At 40.9% G+C, this 15,116-nt stretch overlaps 1 protein-coding gene across 1 annotated transcript in view; it reads right to left on the reverse strand.

Annotated features, from left to right (window-relative positions):
* The window catches only part of HPS3 (HPS3 biogenesis of lysosomal organelles complex 2 subunit 1), a 36,324-nt gene extending 22,962 nt beyond the window's left edge, over positions 1-13,362 (reverse strand). The window contains exons 1-8 of the mRNA XM_063442477.1: positions 13,156-13,362; positions 12,551-12,934; positions 9,324-9,809; positions 8,416-8,599; positions 7,315-7,400; positions 4,098-4,287; positions 3,630-3,711; positions 1,895-2,049 (exon numbers count right to left, since the gene is read on the reverse strand). Of these exons, the coding sequence (XP_063298547.1) occupies positions 1,895-2,049; positions 3,630-3,711; positions 4,098-4,287; positions 7,315-7,400; positions 8,416-8,599; positions 9,324-9,809; positions 12,551-12,767 (1,400 nt within the window). The 5' untranslated portion in view covers positions 12,768-12,934; positions 13,156-13,362. The remainder of the gene's footprint in view (positions 1-1,894; positions 2,050-3,629; positions 3,712-4,097; positions 4,288-7,314; positions 7,401-8,415; positions 8,600-9,323; positions 9,810-12,550; positions 12,935-13,155) is intronic.
* Positions 13,363-15,116: the final 1,754 nt, after the last annotated feature.

Genomic DNA, 15,116 nt, shown 5'->3' on the forward strand with positions numbered 1-15,116 from the left:
ACAGATACTTCTCTATGTGGGTGGTCTCCTCCGTTTATTCTTCTGGGGGGGTTGCTTGATCAACTATCCCAGTATTGGAATGCATCCAGTTCCAAGTGCAACTTTGTTTCCCTATGCACCAGATACCCTGTAACCTCTAGGCTGATAGCCTAGGATTTGTTTTCAGGGACCGAGAGGATTACTCAGGCTGTTTCCTCTTTCCCCTCCCCATCTAGTCACCAGATCTGACGATTTTGATCTCTGTATATAGGTGGTTCTACTGGACAGTTTTTTGCATTTTTGTTATTATTTTCACTGTCCATATCCACACAGTTTTTGTGGTAGCACTCCTATTTTCCATTTTTTTGTTTAATATATATTTTTTTATTTTGGTGTTTATATTGTTTTATGCTATCATTATTAAAGGTTAAGTTTTAGCATTACATCTAGGACGGGGTTTCCTTGATAGGTTTATCCTACATAAGGGTGTGGAGTTTCTCCTTTACTCTTTGGATTTTCCTTCTCTTTTTGTCTATAACAAAAGCTCACTCACAATTTACAGAGCTACGAAGAGCTCTTTGATATACAAATTGCACTACTGGATATTCCTATTTTTTGGTCTCCACATATATGAGACACTGACAAAGTCTGCAGCTGAACATATATCCTGTGACGGGAATTGTATTGTCTACGTCCAACACAGTAGAGCATTAACATCCTGCAATTCTGAAGGAGGTTACAGCGGGGTCTAGCTATCTAGATGGACGGGGGAAAACGGCCGATCTCCCGTTCCACTTGAACCAGTGTCATAGCAGTACTCCTTGTGGTCCTGTTCTCCCCCCCCCCCCCCCCCTTTGCTCCGGTGGGGGGTTATCCCAAACCCCACTGGCTCACACAAAGCACCACCGTGAGTAGTGGAAACAGCACCTGCCTGCAGTGTGGCCACGCAAGATGGCGCAGATGCTCGCAACACAGCAAACCGGATTGAACCATCCCGACCCCAATATCCCTTTTATGCAACGGCTGGGTGAGGTTTTCAACTGTTTCTAGGCCTCACTAGAAGCACGGCAACGGGCTATGCCGCACCAAAAGCAAGAGGAGGACCGGACGGGTGACTCACTTCAAGAAAGCACCGATGGTACTAGCGACGGTCTCCCCTGGGCTGAAAGTCAACAGGGGCACAGCCCCACAACACCGGCCACACGGACGGAAGACAACTCGCATATGACGGCGACGAGCCACCCGGACTCCCATCTAACCCTTGCAGGTAAGGACTTGGCTCATGAAAGGTCCCAAGTCCGTGGCTTGAGGTTGCAGGCCTGCACACAGGTTCGGGGCGGGAGGATGGGCAGGCGTTGCAACTCTGGGGCTGCTACCTTTCTAACCCTTCGTGCCAAGGACTCATGCTTCCCTGCCTTGGGTGTAGGTTGACAATCAGTTAAGACCCAAGACCCTCACACAGTTCATCCTATGGGACTCTCCTGCGTGTTCAACTACCATAGCTGTATGAGCACTTATAGTCATCATGCCGTTTTGTCTAACTTTTTTTTGCTCCTTATGTTCACTTTTGCAACCCACATCCTTAAGCAATTCCTCACCCAGTGATACTACTCATGTTCTATTACTTGTGTTTACTCTTTTACTTAACATATTCCTCATGTCCAGTTTATCTAACTAAGCAATCCAAAAGCAGTTTAACTACCAGGAAAAACATATCTAGCCTGTATTAATCTTACTATTCAAAAATGTGCAACTTTATCAAAGCCATGTAAATGTTCCATATGTGACACTATGTGCTTGCAAAGGCTATTGTGGCTGAGTAAGTCTCTCTGTATATCTATGCACTCAAAAAGAAAGAATTATAAAAAATGTTTTTAAAATTGTCATTATAAGAAAATAAATGCAATCAACTTACTGCATTGTTTTGGGGCTTTTTCCTTTCACTGTCACATCCTCAATATCAGCTTTTGTCAAGATAATAATATAGTTTTTAAAATGGTCAATGGCTTTAAGTCCTATAAAGAGCTGCATTCTTAGCGTACAAACATCAAGTGTTACAGGTGGGCAAGTCTGGGGGGGGGGGGGTGAAGAAAAAAAAAAAAGAGAGATAGTTAGACACTAGAGCTGTAACAGGTATAGTCACAAATATGTATTAGCTTTTATTTGCATGGTTACAGACCAAATATTAATATCATCAAAGGCATTTGTCCATAACTGGAACCTATTCTTTATTTATGCGTAATAAAGGCAGCAGTGTCACTTTGATAACTAGTGGAGTCTGCTGCAAATAGGTCAAACTTGTAAGTAGGAAAAACTAGGAAAAGAGTATGCAAAGATAACACCACTGAATGCCTGTGATGCAGATTTACAACCAGCAAATAACCTAAAGATACAGTATTTTAGCAGGAATTTATATTGAATTGGAACATGAAAGAGGAGTGAAAAATATTATTTTATTTACTAATTGTAACAATTACAAACATTACAGATAGCTTTCCACCTGCTAAGACACTATAGCTGCCATGATTCTTGAACAAAAGTTGAATCGGAATGCATCAAGAGAAGTGTGTGGTTTTTTTCCCCCCTTCTCTACAACAAATACATAAGTACAACATACAATTAAGAATCCAAACAACCCTTGAATGGGATAAGAAAGGGATACTTGCATTATTCTACAACTCTGAACTGTAGGAAATTGTGTTGGGCTGTAAGATATTTGTGTGTGCAGTTCATAAATGACTTTATATGTGTTTGAAAGCTGCTTGTGATGTTGCATGTGTGGTGTAGACTACCTGTGGTGTTGTGTATGTGTGTGAAGAGACTGCGTTTGTGTGGAGATTTCTCATTTGGGGTTACATGTGTTGGGGAGACTACTTGAGGGGGTAGGCTTCTTGTGGTATTGTGTGTCTGAATGCAGCCATTTGCAGTGTTGTGTGTGGGGGACTATAGGCAGTAGTGTATGTGGGGTAGAGGCCAACGTGTGACGAGACACAGGAGCTGCAGGGGCTTATTACAAAACAAAACAAAAAAATTGTGAAAAAGCCCTATGTCTGCACACCCAGTGCAATCTAGTGGAAAAGTGGATTTGTCTGCACTCCCAGCAGGTGCAAACAGCTACCTACAGTTGGAACCAATTTGGGGGAGGAAAGTGGGGGGAGTATCAGAGCAGCTCAATCTCTCCATCCTCCCACATTAGCATGGAATGACATGTGAGGAAGATCTTTGATCTCACTACAGGCTGTGGAGATCGTTTGATCTCCTCGGTCAGCCTTAGCCCATGCCTATTGCGGGCCACCGGACATTCGCCTGCATACTATGTGTCTGCTTCAGTATCCTCTCCTTGTAACGCAGACTGCATTGCACATAGCACTGCTAATGGTGGATAGGTTTACTTACACTGATAACTGAGTCTTATTTTTTGAATATTGGAGCCTTGGCTATGGAGGCAGGCTCACAATGGTACATTCTGCAAAATATTTATTTATGTGCAAAAACTCCAGCATGTTAATGAGAAACAAAAAATATTAAATGCATTACAGTTATGTAGTTGCCTGGTTTGCACTTTTAACAAACATGCCATGAAAATATACAGAAAGATAACCCTTGGCAGACCAGCTTAATCATCATTAAACAGTAATAAAATAATATACCTTCATAGTGGTATCAATGTATGGGTCTTCGTCTCGGGCTGCAGCTGCACTGCATCTTACAGTGAAGCACTGCAAGTTGTTACTGCAAACAAGAGGACACTTATAACTGGAATTGCAAGAATCACTTGATTATTCCAACAGTAACAGGTCACAATCTTGTATCAGACAACTTTCTAACTTCAAATGATCTCTGGTCTTTCTGTTCCCTTTAGCAACTAAAGGCAATGGGGCGGAAAGCCCAGAATTTCTAGTGTCCGCTGTGCAAGATTACCTCAAGATTAAATAAAACTATAGTTAGGGAGTTAGATCCTTACTCTTCTGCTTCTAAAGAAACTAAATAAAATGCAAGAGAAAATATTAATGTAATTTAATTAAATGATTATCCAATCATAAGCTTGAAATCCCATGACAGGGTTTTAACTCGAGACATCTAAAAAGGTACAGTAATAAATGTATGATTCAACGTACCTTGTAATGACATGGAGAAACTGTGGAGTCAAAACTGCCTGCTGAGATCTTTCAGGGTACCGATAGACAGAGATCTGTTTGACCTCATTTGCCACAGTGTATAAATAGCCGGTATGTGGCAATGAAAAGAAACAGAACAAGCTTAGCAGTTCTTTTTGGGGAGTGGTTTCTTCGGAATCAATAACAAAGCCTATTTTTTTTTTTTTTCAAAAAAGTAAAGAAAAAAACAATTATTGTGTAATATCCAGCCTTGGCATATTTAAACAATGTGATAAGAAGTTCAAATTTGTATAGCAAGGATGCAGAGAATAGTATATAGCAATGTCACAGAGCATTTTTTTTTTTTATATATTCTTTATTTTTGTCATGCAAGGATTACAACAGTGTCTGCGTAGCCACAATAGCCAGAACAGACGCAATCACATGTAACATATAAAAACAGTTTAGTGGCATAATTAAACTCAGCACTTTTTGTTATATAATGAGTCATGCGAATAAACATAGAGCAGTGTACCGTTCTACATTTCTGCCGATCGGAGTTTTTAGTAATCTAGGACTTATGTTGATCTGTGAATTTGTTAATTTTGTATCTTGTTAAGTAAGATGTTGCAGGATTCTCAATCGCTGCTATAAAAGTGTGTTACCTGAATTCCAAGTAGTAAGTCATGGCGTTTGAATGCGCCCTTCGTTATATATAAGTGACAAGCTTGTCTAAACATTTTTCTCAGAGTAGTGGTAAGTATGTGTTATGTGATGTAACCGTGGTTGGTTACGCTAGCTTGGTTGCTTCGTGCTCTTATTTTAGCGTACAGTTTAGTTGTTGCCGGCGCCTGCGTGTGGTATGAGTGAGTCTTTTTCTATAGACCTATGTCATGGAGGCCCATAGGCTGATGGTTTCGCCATGTCGTGCACGTGTCTGCGGGTGACAGCGCCGGCCCATCGGTTAGTGTAGTATTTACATTAATGGTATACATAAATGCACAATTTGACAAGGTGGTAAGCTCTGCTCGGTCTTAAACCTAAGGTGGGGTTACACCTAAATACTGTGTTCTTCGTCAAGGTTAATAAATTTTGTTCATATTAACTGTGTCTGCAGTTGGCCAGGTTGACCTTGCAGTGTGGCTAAATATAGAAATGTACCTGTTAGCTGTCAGTGTATGCTAGCACAGGCCATTGGGCTGTGTGTATGAGACCTCTTTACTGACTTTAGATCTTTCCTAGCTAAGTCAATAAAGTGTGCGGCGCTCAGTCACTTTTGACTGGTATAAGACTGCCACTTCGTATAAGTTTAAAAATACCTCTAGTATCTAATCAGGGCTACATTAGTGCCAGAACAAAACAAGAGTTTCAACGCAGGTTGAAGATATGGGCAAGAAGACAGATATTATAACCGGTTTTCTGTATATGCTTAATAGTAGCGTTATTGTTGGTGATGCGGGGGTAGTCTCGATCATCTGCCCTCCAATGTTGCCAAGTTCGAGGGGCGTCCGGTTGGCTTGTGCCCATCTTCTGCTGGTGGTGGTTTCTTGGTGCGATTAGAGCACTGTAAAGTTTGTCAGGGAGTCGTGTCCATAAGAGGTGGGGGGTAGAGTCAATAATTAAAAATCTAAATACAACTTTTCATTAGTCCTGCCTGGGGGTTTGTTGTAGTTCGGGTACCTGTCCCCTCAAGTGTCTGCTTGGTGTCGGTTTACCCGTTGCGCCTTATAAGCAGTGGAGGGCGCGGCGTTGGTGTTTGCGGGTTGAAACGGTCTTACGTTTGCTACATCCCAGGTGTGATGGGACTTTGGCCTCTGTTAGGTTGTACCTTGTTCCTGTCGCGGCGGCAGGCCCAGAGCTGCCAGTACTAAGTCTATTTCCGAGGGGTCAGTGACCCGTGTTGTTGCGCCCTTGTGTGTGATAATTAAGCTTCTGGGGAATGCCCAGCGGTATGGGATTGAGGTTTGGCGGAGAGTGGCTGTCAGAGGTTTGAAGAGGCCTCTCCACAGCAGCGTAGGCCTAGATAGGTCCCGAAAGAATGACAGGCTGGCTGACTCAAAGAGGTGGCCTAAGGTGGGGTTACACCTAAATACCGCCGCCATGAGTTGCTTGGCCTGTCCGTGTTTGAAATTGAAGGATGATATCTCTCGGGTAGTCCACTGGGGCTCTAGTGGCCCTCGGGATTCGGTATATCCCGTCTGTAAGGGCCATCTTCGCCTGCTGTGGCGTGAGTAGGAGGGTGAGGAGTCATCCAATATATCCCTGTAGGTCATCCTGGGTCACTGTTTTGGGGACCCCTCTTATCTTTACATTCCGGCTTATGTGCCGGTCCTCTACCGCATCCAGTCGGTTGGTGAGCAGGATCTGGGTGCGCTGCAGCTCTGCGCTTTGAGCCTCTAATTGTATGCAACGTGCGGGGAGGCCCTGCAAATCCACCTCTGTCTTTTTCACTCGCCCCTCCACGGTGTGGATCTCTTCTCTCAGGACCGCCATGTCGGCCGCAAAGAGGGAGCGGATATTGCTTAGGAGGGCTTTTAGGTCTCCCTTAGTGGAGGGCAATTCGTTGTCTTCATCTGAAGATATGTTGTGTAGGCCCCCTGTGCCGGGGAATTCATCTAGTTCGTCGAGGATCTGTTCTCCGTAGGAGCCTGAGGCCGAGTCGCCATCTTGGTTTGGCGCGGGAGTTTCTGCGGCCTTGGCGGGTCGGAGGAGAAGTGCTCCGATATCACGGGTCCCCGTCGGTTTTACGACCCCCTGGTGTCTGGATTTCTTTCCCATCTCGTGGGCTGTATTTTAAGTTGCTATAGTTAAGTTATAATCAGTTAATTTGCGGTTTTCAGGCTTTTGGATGCGGAGCTCTGGTGATGCACGTCTGCTTCAGTTGGCTGTTGGCTACGCCGCCAACAGGGATCATCATTAACATATATTGAAAATGTGTGGGACATATGGATATACTTAAAGGGGTGACAGTTTAGAAAATACAAAAAACTAAGATTTGATAAGCTGTTGCTCTGCAAGAGATTATTTGTTCACATTTCTATATAAATCGCACTCCTTGATAAACTAAAAGTGTTATTTACTAAATTAAGAATTGTTGAGAATTCCAAATAGCTGATCTGGAAGCATAACAGACTTTTCCAATTCAGGTATGTTTGCCTTACATTTTAAAGTGACTTTGAATTCCAGACAGTTTTGCACAAATCTGACAATTAGTATATTATTTACCATTTATACTTACCGGTTTTATATATGGGCAGCAGCTGCAAAGAATGCAATCTGGTGTTTTCAACAGATAGTCCTTCGGAAAAGTCTGGAGCAAACCGCCTAGAAAAAAGCCATGGGTCATTAGTTAAGAAAGGACAGTAGATTATGATGCTTTGTGATGGGAACTGCATAATTTAAAGTACCGGTAACCAAAAAAAAAACAATTAAAGGCACATTTTAGGCTCTATAACCATTCCATCTCATTGAATTGATTATAGCAGCTGGAGTCCCCTGGCACTGTCCCACTATTCAATGTAAAACATTTTTAAAGCGGTTTAGCATTAAATAATTGTTCTTAGCCACCCACAGTCCTGCAGGACAGCAGGTGCAGACCACAGTCATCACTCCGTCACAGTCTAGCACTCAATAAGTCAGAGCGCAGCAACTTGGATTCTTAGTTTACACACTGACTCATTGGTGAGTACCAGATCGCGAGGGAGAGATTACTGTGGCCTGCACCCACAGGAGGTGCAGGCCACAAGCACCCTGCCCTGGCGCTGATCCCTAAATCCCAAAACATGCCTGCCCACAACTACTTTTGGGAGGACTACTGCCCAGAGTTTCTGGTGGCAGTTTTGGAGAAAATCATTGTGCACCTAAAGATTAAATAAACAAAACCAGGAAGTTAGATTCTTACTCTTCTACTTCTAAAGAAACTAAATCAAGCCAATAGAAAATAGAGGTTTAATTCAATTAGATGCTATAATCCAATCAAAATATTGAAATTCCATGATTTCAGGTGACTCCATGATTTTCCGACCGATTTTTCGAGACAGAGATATATTTAAGGTGGGAGAGAGTATGACCAAGCAAAGAGTGAGACTGATGAAAATGTTGCCTGGCTACGAAGTTGTTTAAGAAATTTAAAAAGCCCTTACAGTACAAGAAAATGGACAGCTGATAAAAACAAAAACGTATTAATATGGGTATGTATGAAGCTAAACTCTGTCATAAGAATATAACAAGTGATACATGTGTTATGTAACATGCTGCTGCTTGCAACACTTGGAGTACATACATATTTTAAGGCAAAAAAAAGTCTCTTCTGTTTTAGCTAGGATATCATATTGATTACCTGTAGAGTACGTGATATACTTGGGAAGGTCTTGTTAAGTCTGTGGAGAGTCCGGTTGATTCTGGGGTCACTAAAACGCTGCAGGATTTACATTCCTCGCCTACCAGTTCCACAGGCCTTTGACACATTACAAAATCATCCAGTTCTCGCAGGTGGGACTGCAGTGGAAGAGGATTCTTAGGCTCTGAAACAGAGTTCGCAAAATGTTTGTGCACTGTGAAAGTCCCGTGAGCTTAATAACTATTTGTAACATTAGCCTAACTGGGAATTATGAAAAATTGAGAAGAAGATGCCACAATTCGAGCTAAAAAAAATAAATAAAAAAAAAAATTACAAAACTTCCTGTCTAAAATTTTAGATGACTTCCAGTTTAGTGAAAAACCCAAAACAGCCTTCAGAACATTGGGGGAGTTTATTAAAGCGTTCTGTTCCAAAAAGCTGTGCAATAATGTAAAACGGGAGTCCCACTATTCTCAATGATGATTTTAGAATTTTCAAAACTCAAATAACCCCCTTCCCCCCCCACTATTTATAACAGTATTTATAGTGCTTTTTTTTTTTTTTTTTTTTTTAAATGTCGATACAGGGACGCCCACAGTTTAATTAAAAATTTTATTTAATTTCCCCAGCAGTGAGACAGTCTTCTTGCCAGTGTTAATTTTGTGGACTAACAATTTTAGTTGACTAAAATTATTCAGATAACTAAAACATGACTAAAACTAAACTGTAATGTAATAGTTGTTATGATGCTTGCCGTAACACTCTAAAGAACTTGTCTTATGTAGAAATGGCAAAGAAGGTAAAGAAATTTAGTCTTTAAATTATCATTCACCTATAACGTTGCAAGAAGAGAAAAAAAAAAAATACGGAAAAATCTAAAATAAAGAATTTATATAAATTATCATCACCTTTGTCAGGTACTGTTTCCAGTTCTTTTTGATTTGGAGATGTAGTTTCAGGTGATTCAGATGGTGTAGGCATTAATTTAATTAACAATACTTCTAAGTCTGCAGAGATGCCTATATACCCAGCACAAAAAGTAATGTGTGTCGGAATAATACCCATAACGTGTAAAATCAGCGAACGCTCAAAGTCTAACACTGGTACATCACGGACTGACATGTACTTTAAGCTGAAGATGATAAGTTTAGACTTGCATCCAACAAGAAGGTCTCCACGCATGGGACAGCAAGCAAGGGATAATGGAGGGTCAGAAAGAGGCATTTCTATGATTTCCATCTGATCCTTTGCTGATCCAGAATGACAAGACTCCAGTCTAATTCCAAGCATTCGCACACTGATGCGGGAGGATACAGTGGCCTGACATCGCCAATTCACATATGTCCTCAATGCAGAAATGTTATTTTTTGATTCAATAGTAACCAAATAGTCTCCTGATGAATAGAAATGTTGAAATGTAAACAAAAGTTCAATTGCAATAATAGAGCAAAAATATAAGTAAAAACAATCTGTGTGTATCAGACAGGTATACAATTACAGAAATAAAATGTCAAAAGTGCTTACAGTAACATAATTCATAACATTATTTTTGGTTTAAAAAAAAATAATAATAATTTGCAAGTCTGTGGGATGGCAGTGGGGATCAGGTTTGATCCCCACTGTTGTCCCACAGCTGATCCATAAATGTATTTATATTCTAACCCGAGGTAAGGGGGCCAAACACCTAAACTTTGGTTTTAAAACTATATAGTGTCAAGAATACACGTTGGTGTTCCTGACTATAGTGACCATTTAAATAAGGTTGATCAGAAGATAAGTGACATTATTAGAGTATAACCATATTTAAAAAAATAAAAATAAAAAATATGTTGCCATAAGGTCAATGCATATAGTGTTTATTTGTGATTTTGATCAATATAGCCAACAAGTAAGAAAATCATGGCCAATTAAAAAAAAAAAAAAAAAAGAAGATCCATTATTGTATAAACTTCTCCCTGGAAAATATTATTATTATTATTAGGGATGTAAACCACCTTAAAAAGTACATTTACACACAACTATATTAGAGAAAAAAAAGAGGATTTTTTTTGCATGTAGTTCATGTTTGCTTTGTGCAAATACGGGAAGTAAAAACAAGACATATAAAAAGGAATTTGTAAATCCACCATCTCACATAAAACTAAGAATTATAATTAAAGACCAAATCACCCCGGAGCTGACCAGCTGCCTAAAATTGGAGCCGGACAGTCGGCTCACGGAGGGCTCAAGTAGGCGGGTGGATGACAGTGTGTGGCAGCGGTGGCGAGGGAGCTGTAATATCCCTGCTATGCTCCCTTGTCCTCCAGTGATGCTGGGTTATCACGTTAGTCCTACCCTGGAGGCGGGAGATGACAGCAACCCCACTGGACCCCAAGGAAAGCTGATCCATTCCAGCTCTACTAAAGGTAGGAAGGTTGGGTTGATTGAAATTTTAAGAAAAGTAATCATTTGTGAGAGAGTGTGAGTATTGCAGTATCAGTGTGTGTCTCAAATCAGTAAGTGTGTCTGTCAGTGAGTGTGTGTCTGCCAGGGAGTGCGTGTCAGTGAGTGTGCATGTTTAGGTGACCTGCGGCCATCCAATCACATGTAAAAGGTGTTTTTACTCACGCCGTACTGGGTGACGCCGAGGCTGGAACCACCTCTATGGCTGAGATCATTAATCTTAACGATCTCAGCCAATCCAATGCTAACCCATAGAAAATCATTGGGAGACTATTGAACATACGCGTCAAAACATCACACTGTGCCAACTTCTCATAGAGGCCATATGGTGGAACGGAATCCCCATATTTATTTGCCAAGATAGGTGATTTTAAGTAGCCTTGTTAAAGGGATTCTCCAGTGCCAGGAAAACAAACAAACATTCTCAAGGAGATGAAAGGTGGGAAGGTTTGCAAAGGCTACAGATTAGAGATATACCCTAAATGAAAAAAAATGCAAGATACACTTTCTAATTACACACAGTCATTGTTCATTCACCTTGGTAAAAGTCTATACACCTTTTATTGGTCAATAAATGTTTGTTCTAGAATTCTGAGGATGGTTCTCTCTTTACATTACACTTTAGAAATTCAATACTTAAATCCTTGAGTATTCTTGGTCTGTTTGACCATTAAAAATAGTGCTTTCTATACAAGAGGTATTGTACAGTTTTAGCTACTTTGGTAGTTTTCAGCCCAACATATCACTGGTCACAACAATGCTCATGACTACTTTCATCCTGCTTACAAAATGTGCATAGCGGCTTTTGACACAAATAATGTTTTTGCCATGTCTGATCAATATGTTCCAATTTGTCAGCCTTACAGACATTGATGCCTTCTACTAAATGGCAACAGCCTCCATTTGCAAATATCACAATTAGAGTTTTGTTAATGCTTGTGCATGAAAATAATCTTTGCAAACAAAATAATACATAAAAAAAAAAAATATATAAGATATATGGTAAAACACTACACAACTTATAAACAAATATAGAACTTTGCGTAGTTGCCAAAATTGGCAGGACTACAAAGGAAAAAACAAAACATTAGTAAATGTGGATGTATATACCATCAAAACAAGATTGGCAGTCTGCACTTTATCCTCATTGCTTCATTTTAATTAAATGTACAGCAACAATAGCTGTGCTGCTTATCTGCTAAACAGGTAAACGTGAAGAACTAACAAGAAACCTACAAATATTGGGTCAAAATAATCTAAATAGAAAACAACTCAATTTAAACAAATTCTAAAATCTCCACTATTCCTGGTTGAGAGAAGAAACCTTTTTAATACTTTACAAATAATTATGGACGGACACTGTCCCTTTTTATAGAAAATCCTAATTGGTGCACACCCCTCCACATACAAACAGCTCTCTATGCAATTATGCACATTTGCAGGCAAACAAAAAAAAAAAAGTACCACTGTTATATTATCTAGCACTCTGCTGACAAAAATCATCAGCATGTAAGTAAGGCAAATAAGGAGTAATTACAGGCAGTGTACTGTGCATCAGCAGACTTCCAAAGAAGCGCATTGTTTAATAAATAGGACTGCATCTGCAACTTCTAGTTTGCAATTACAAATTGTGTACATTGCTTCACCTGGCCTATATTTTCTGCTGCTTATTCAAATGGCTTTACCAACTTACCAATATCGCAATACTTCATGTCAAGCACTTTGCCCAGAGTGTTAAAGCTGCATAGAGGCTGGCATAAGTCCTTACATACGGTGAATACTTCCACTTTACACCCACCAGCACAGGTCACAAACACACTGTCTCCACCACAACAGAACACCTCTGGCACTTGCTTGGTGGGCACAATCCGCTGGGAGCCGTATGGGTGGCAGTTGTATAGGCGGACCATTTTCTTTGCTTGTGCTAGTTCCACTTATGTACAAGGAATAAAGCAAATGCCTTCACATCATTATTATCTCTGTATTCTCTGGGTTATCATCTGGCCACACTAGGTACTGCTCTCTGCTCCAACAGATAGTGGCGCCCATGTAAATTGATACCAGGATGCAATGCCTTCTGTATATAATTAAAAAAAAAATGAAAATATGATTATAATTAATATTACATAATTAGTAAACAACTAAAATATTGTAAATATTAATAACAGTATATTAGCATAAGAGCCAAATAAATGCAACAACATTGCACTACAGCAGATTAATGGGCAACAATACATGAGATAAAAGAAAAAAAAAACAAGTCTACATTAAAGATGACATTGATATTAATGAAAATACCGAACACAGCAAATCCTGGCTCTCCTGATTTAGTGGCTGAGGATGCTGTGCATTACTTCATGAAGATATAAAATAGAGATTGATGTTATGTGCTGTGTGTTTGCCTGTGTTTACACAGCGAAGGACAGGCAGACCTCACTTCCTGCTGCAGCATGTGACAGTCATTAGTAGATCACATGTTCGAGGAGGGATTACCCCGACAGCAATGCAGGTCTGTTACAGAGCTCACAGATCCCTATGCAGTTCAATAGAGGGAGTTGTGTAGCACTCTGCCGCTCGAAGGGTTACATTGTTCCTAGAACTGGACTGGTTATAATGTATCACATTATATGTATTGATTGTCATACTCTATTTATCTTGCATCTCTGGTTTTACTTTCATTATCTATAGCGAATTGAACTATGATAAGCTAATACTGAAGTTTAAATTTAAGACCAAAATAGCTGAACTCAAAGTGTGAGCTGATAGAGAATTGTATTATGACTTTAACCCCTTCAGGACGGAGTCAATAGTGCACATTCTGATCAAAACAAAACGTAAACAAAAACTGGAATTTGCGCTATATGTCTGTTCACCCGTCATTCACCGCTGTCACATTAAGTGCACCCACGCTTATTATATATCATTTTGTTCAGGAGAAACAGGGCTTTAATTTATCATTAACCAGGGGCGGACTGACCGGTCGGGCACTTCGGACATGGTCCGAGGGCCCGGCCGGGAGGGGGGCCCGCCATCAGGGGGCCCGGCCGCCCCTTTAAATGCTGCAGCCGCCTGAGCGCTCTCTTAAGAGCCTCAGGCGGCTGCAGCTTCTCACCTCCCCTGTAGCGTGACCGAGCTGCACTCCGGTCCGCGGTGCCCGGCCGGAGTGATAGGAAGGTGCACACTGAGTGTGCACCTTCCTGTCAGTCCGGCCGGGTACAGGAAACAGAACGGTGATGTCAGTACGCTACTTCCGGGTAGTACGCTACTTGTATGTATTTACATATTTATTTATTTTATATTTTATTTATATATATATATATATATATATATATATATAATTATAGTGATATATATATTTAAAGGGACACTATAGTCACCAGAACAACTACAGCTTATTGAATGTGTTCTGGTGAGTAGAATCATTACCTTCAGGCTTTTTGCTGTAAACACTGAGAGAGAAAATGCAGTGTTTACATTACAGCCTAGTGATAACTTCACTAGCCACTCCTCAGAGCCTTCCTAGGTCATGGCTGCCTAAAATGCATCCAAACATTCAGTATCTTCTCCCTCTGCATGCAGACACTGAACTTTCCTCATAGAGATTCATTGATTCAATTAATCTCTATGAGAAGATACTGATTGACCATGGCTGTGTTTGAATTGTGCTGGCTCTGGCCCTGATCTGCCTCCTTCACAGTCTCAGCCAATCCTGTGGGGAAGCATTGTGATTGGCTCAGGCCACCACTTCTGATGATGTCAGTAGGCAGTGGGCAGGTCTAAAGGAAACATGGACAAACTATGCAGTGTCAGGCTTGAATTCAAGTAAGATTTTACTTTATTTTTAGAGGCATGAGGGGCCTAGGGTGGCTAGAAGGTGGTTTTAACCCTATAGGGTCAGGAATACATGTTTGTGTTCCTGACCCTATAGTGCTCCTTTAATCAATATCATTCTATGTGTATTTTGATAGTACTGTCATACCTCCTCACGGCCCACGCTGCTCCGGTCCCGCCGTCCGCTCTGCTCCTCCAGGCTCTGCCGGCTTCCGACTGACAGTGCACGCGCGGCATGCCGCTGAACTCTTAAAGCGATACTACCAATATTGCATGAATCCTGGTAACCCTTTTATAATCTCTCCTATTCTCTTCCCTAGCCTATCAGATCTCTCTTAGCCCTATTTATACCTCCCTCCTACATCACTTCCTTGCCCTGTCTTGGTCTATTGTAGCCCGAGAGTGCGTACTGTATACTTGTGTGTTTT

Source organism: Pelobates fuscus, chromosome 2 (assembly GCF_036172605.1).
Source record: "Pelobates fuscus isolate aPelFus1 chromosome 2, aPelFus1.pri, whole genome shotgun sequence".
NCBI classification, from domain to species: Eukaryota; Metazoa; Chordata; class Amphibia; order Anura; family Pelobatidae; genus Pelobates; species Pelobates fuscus.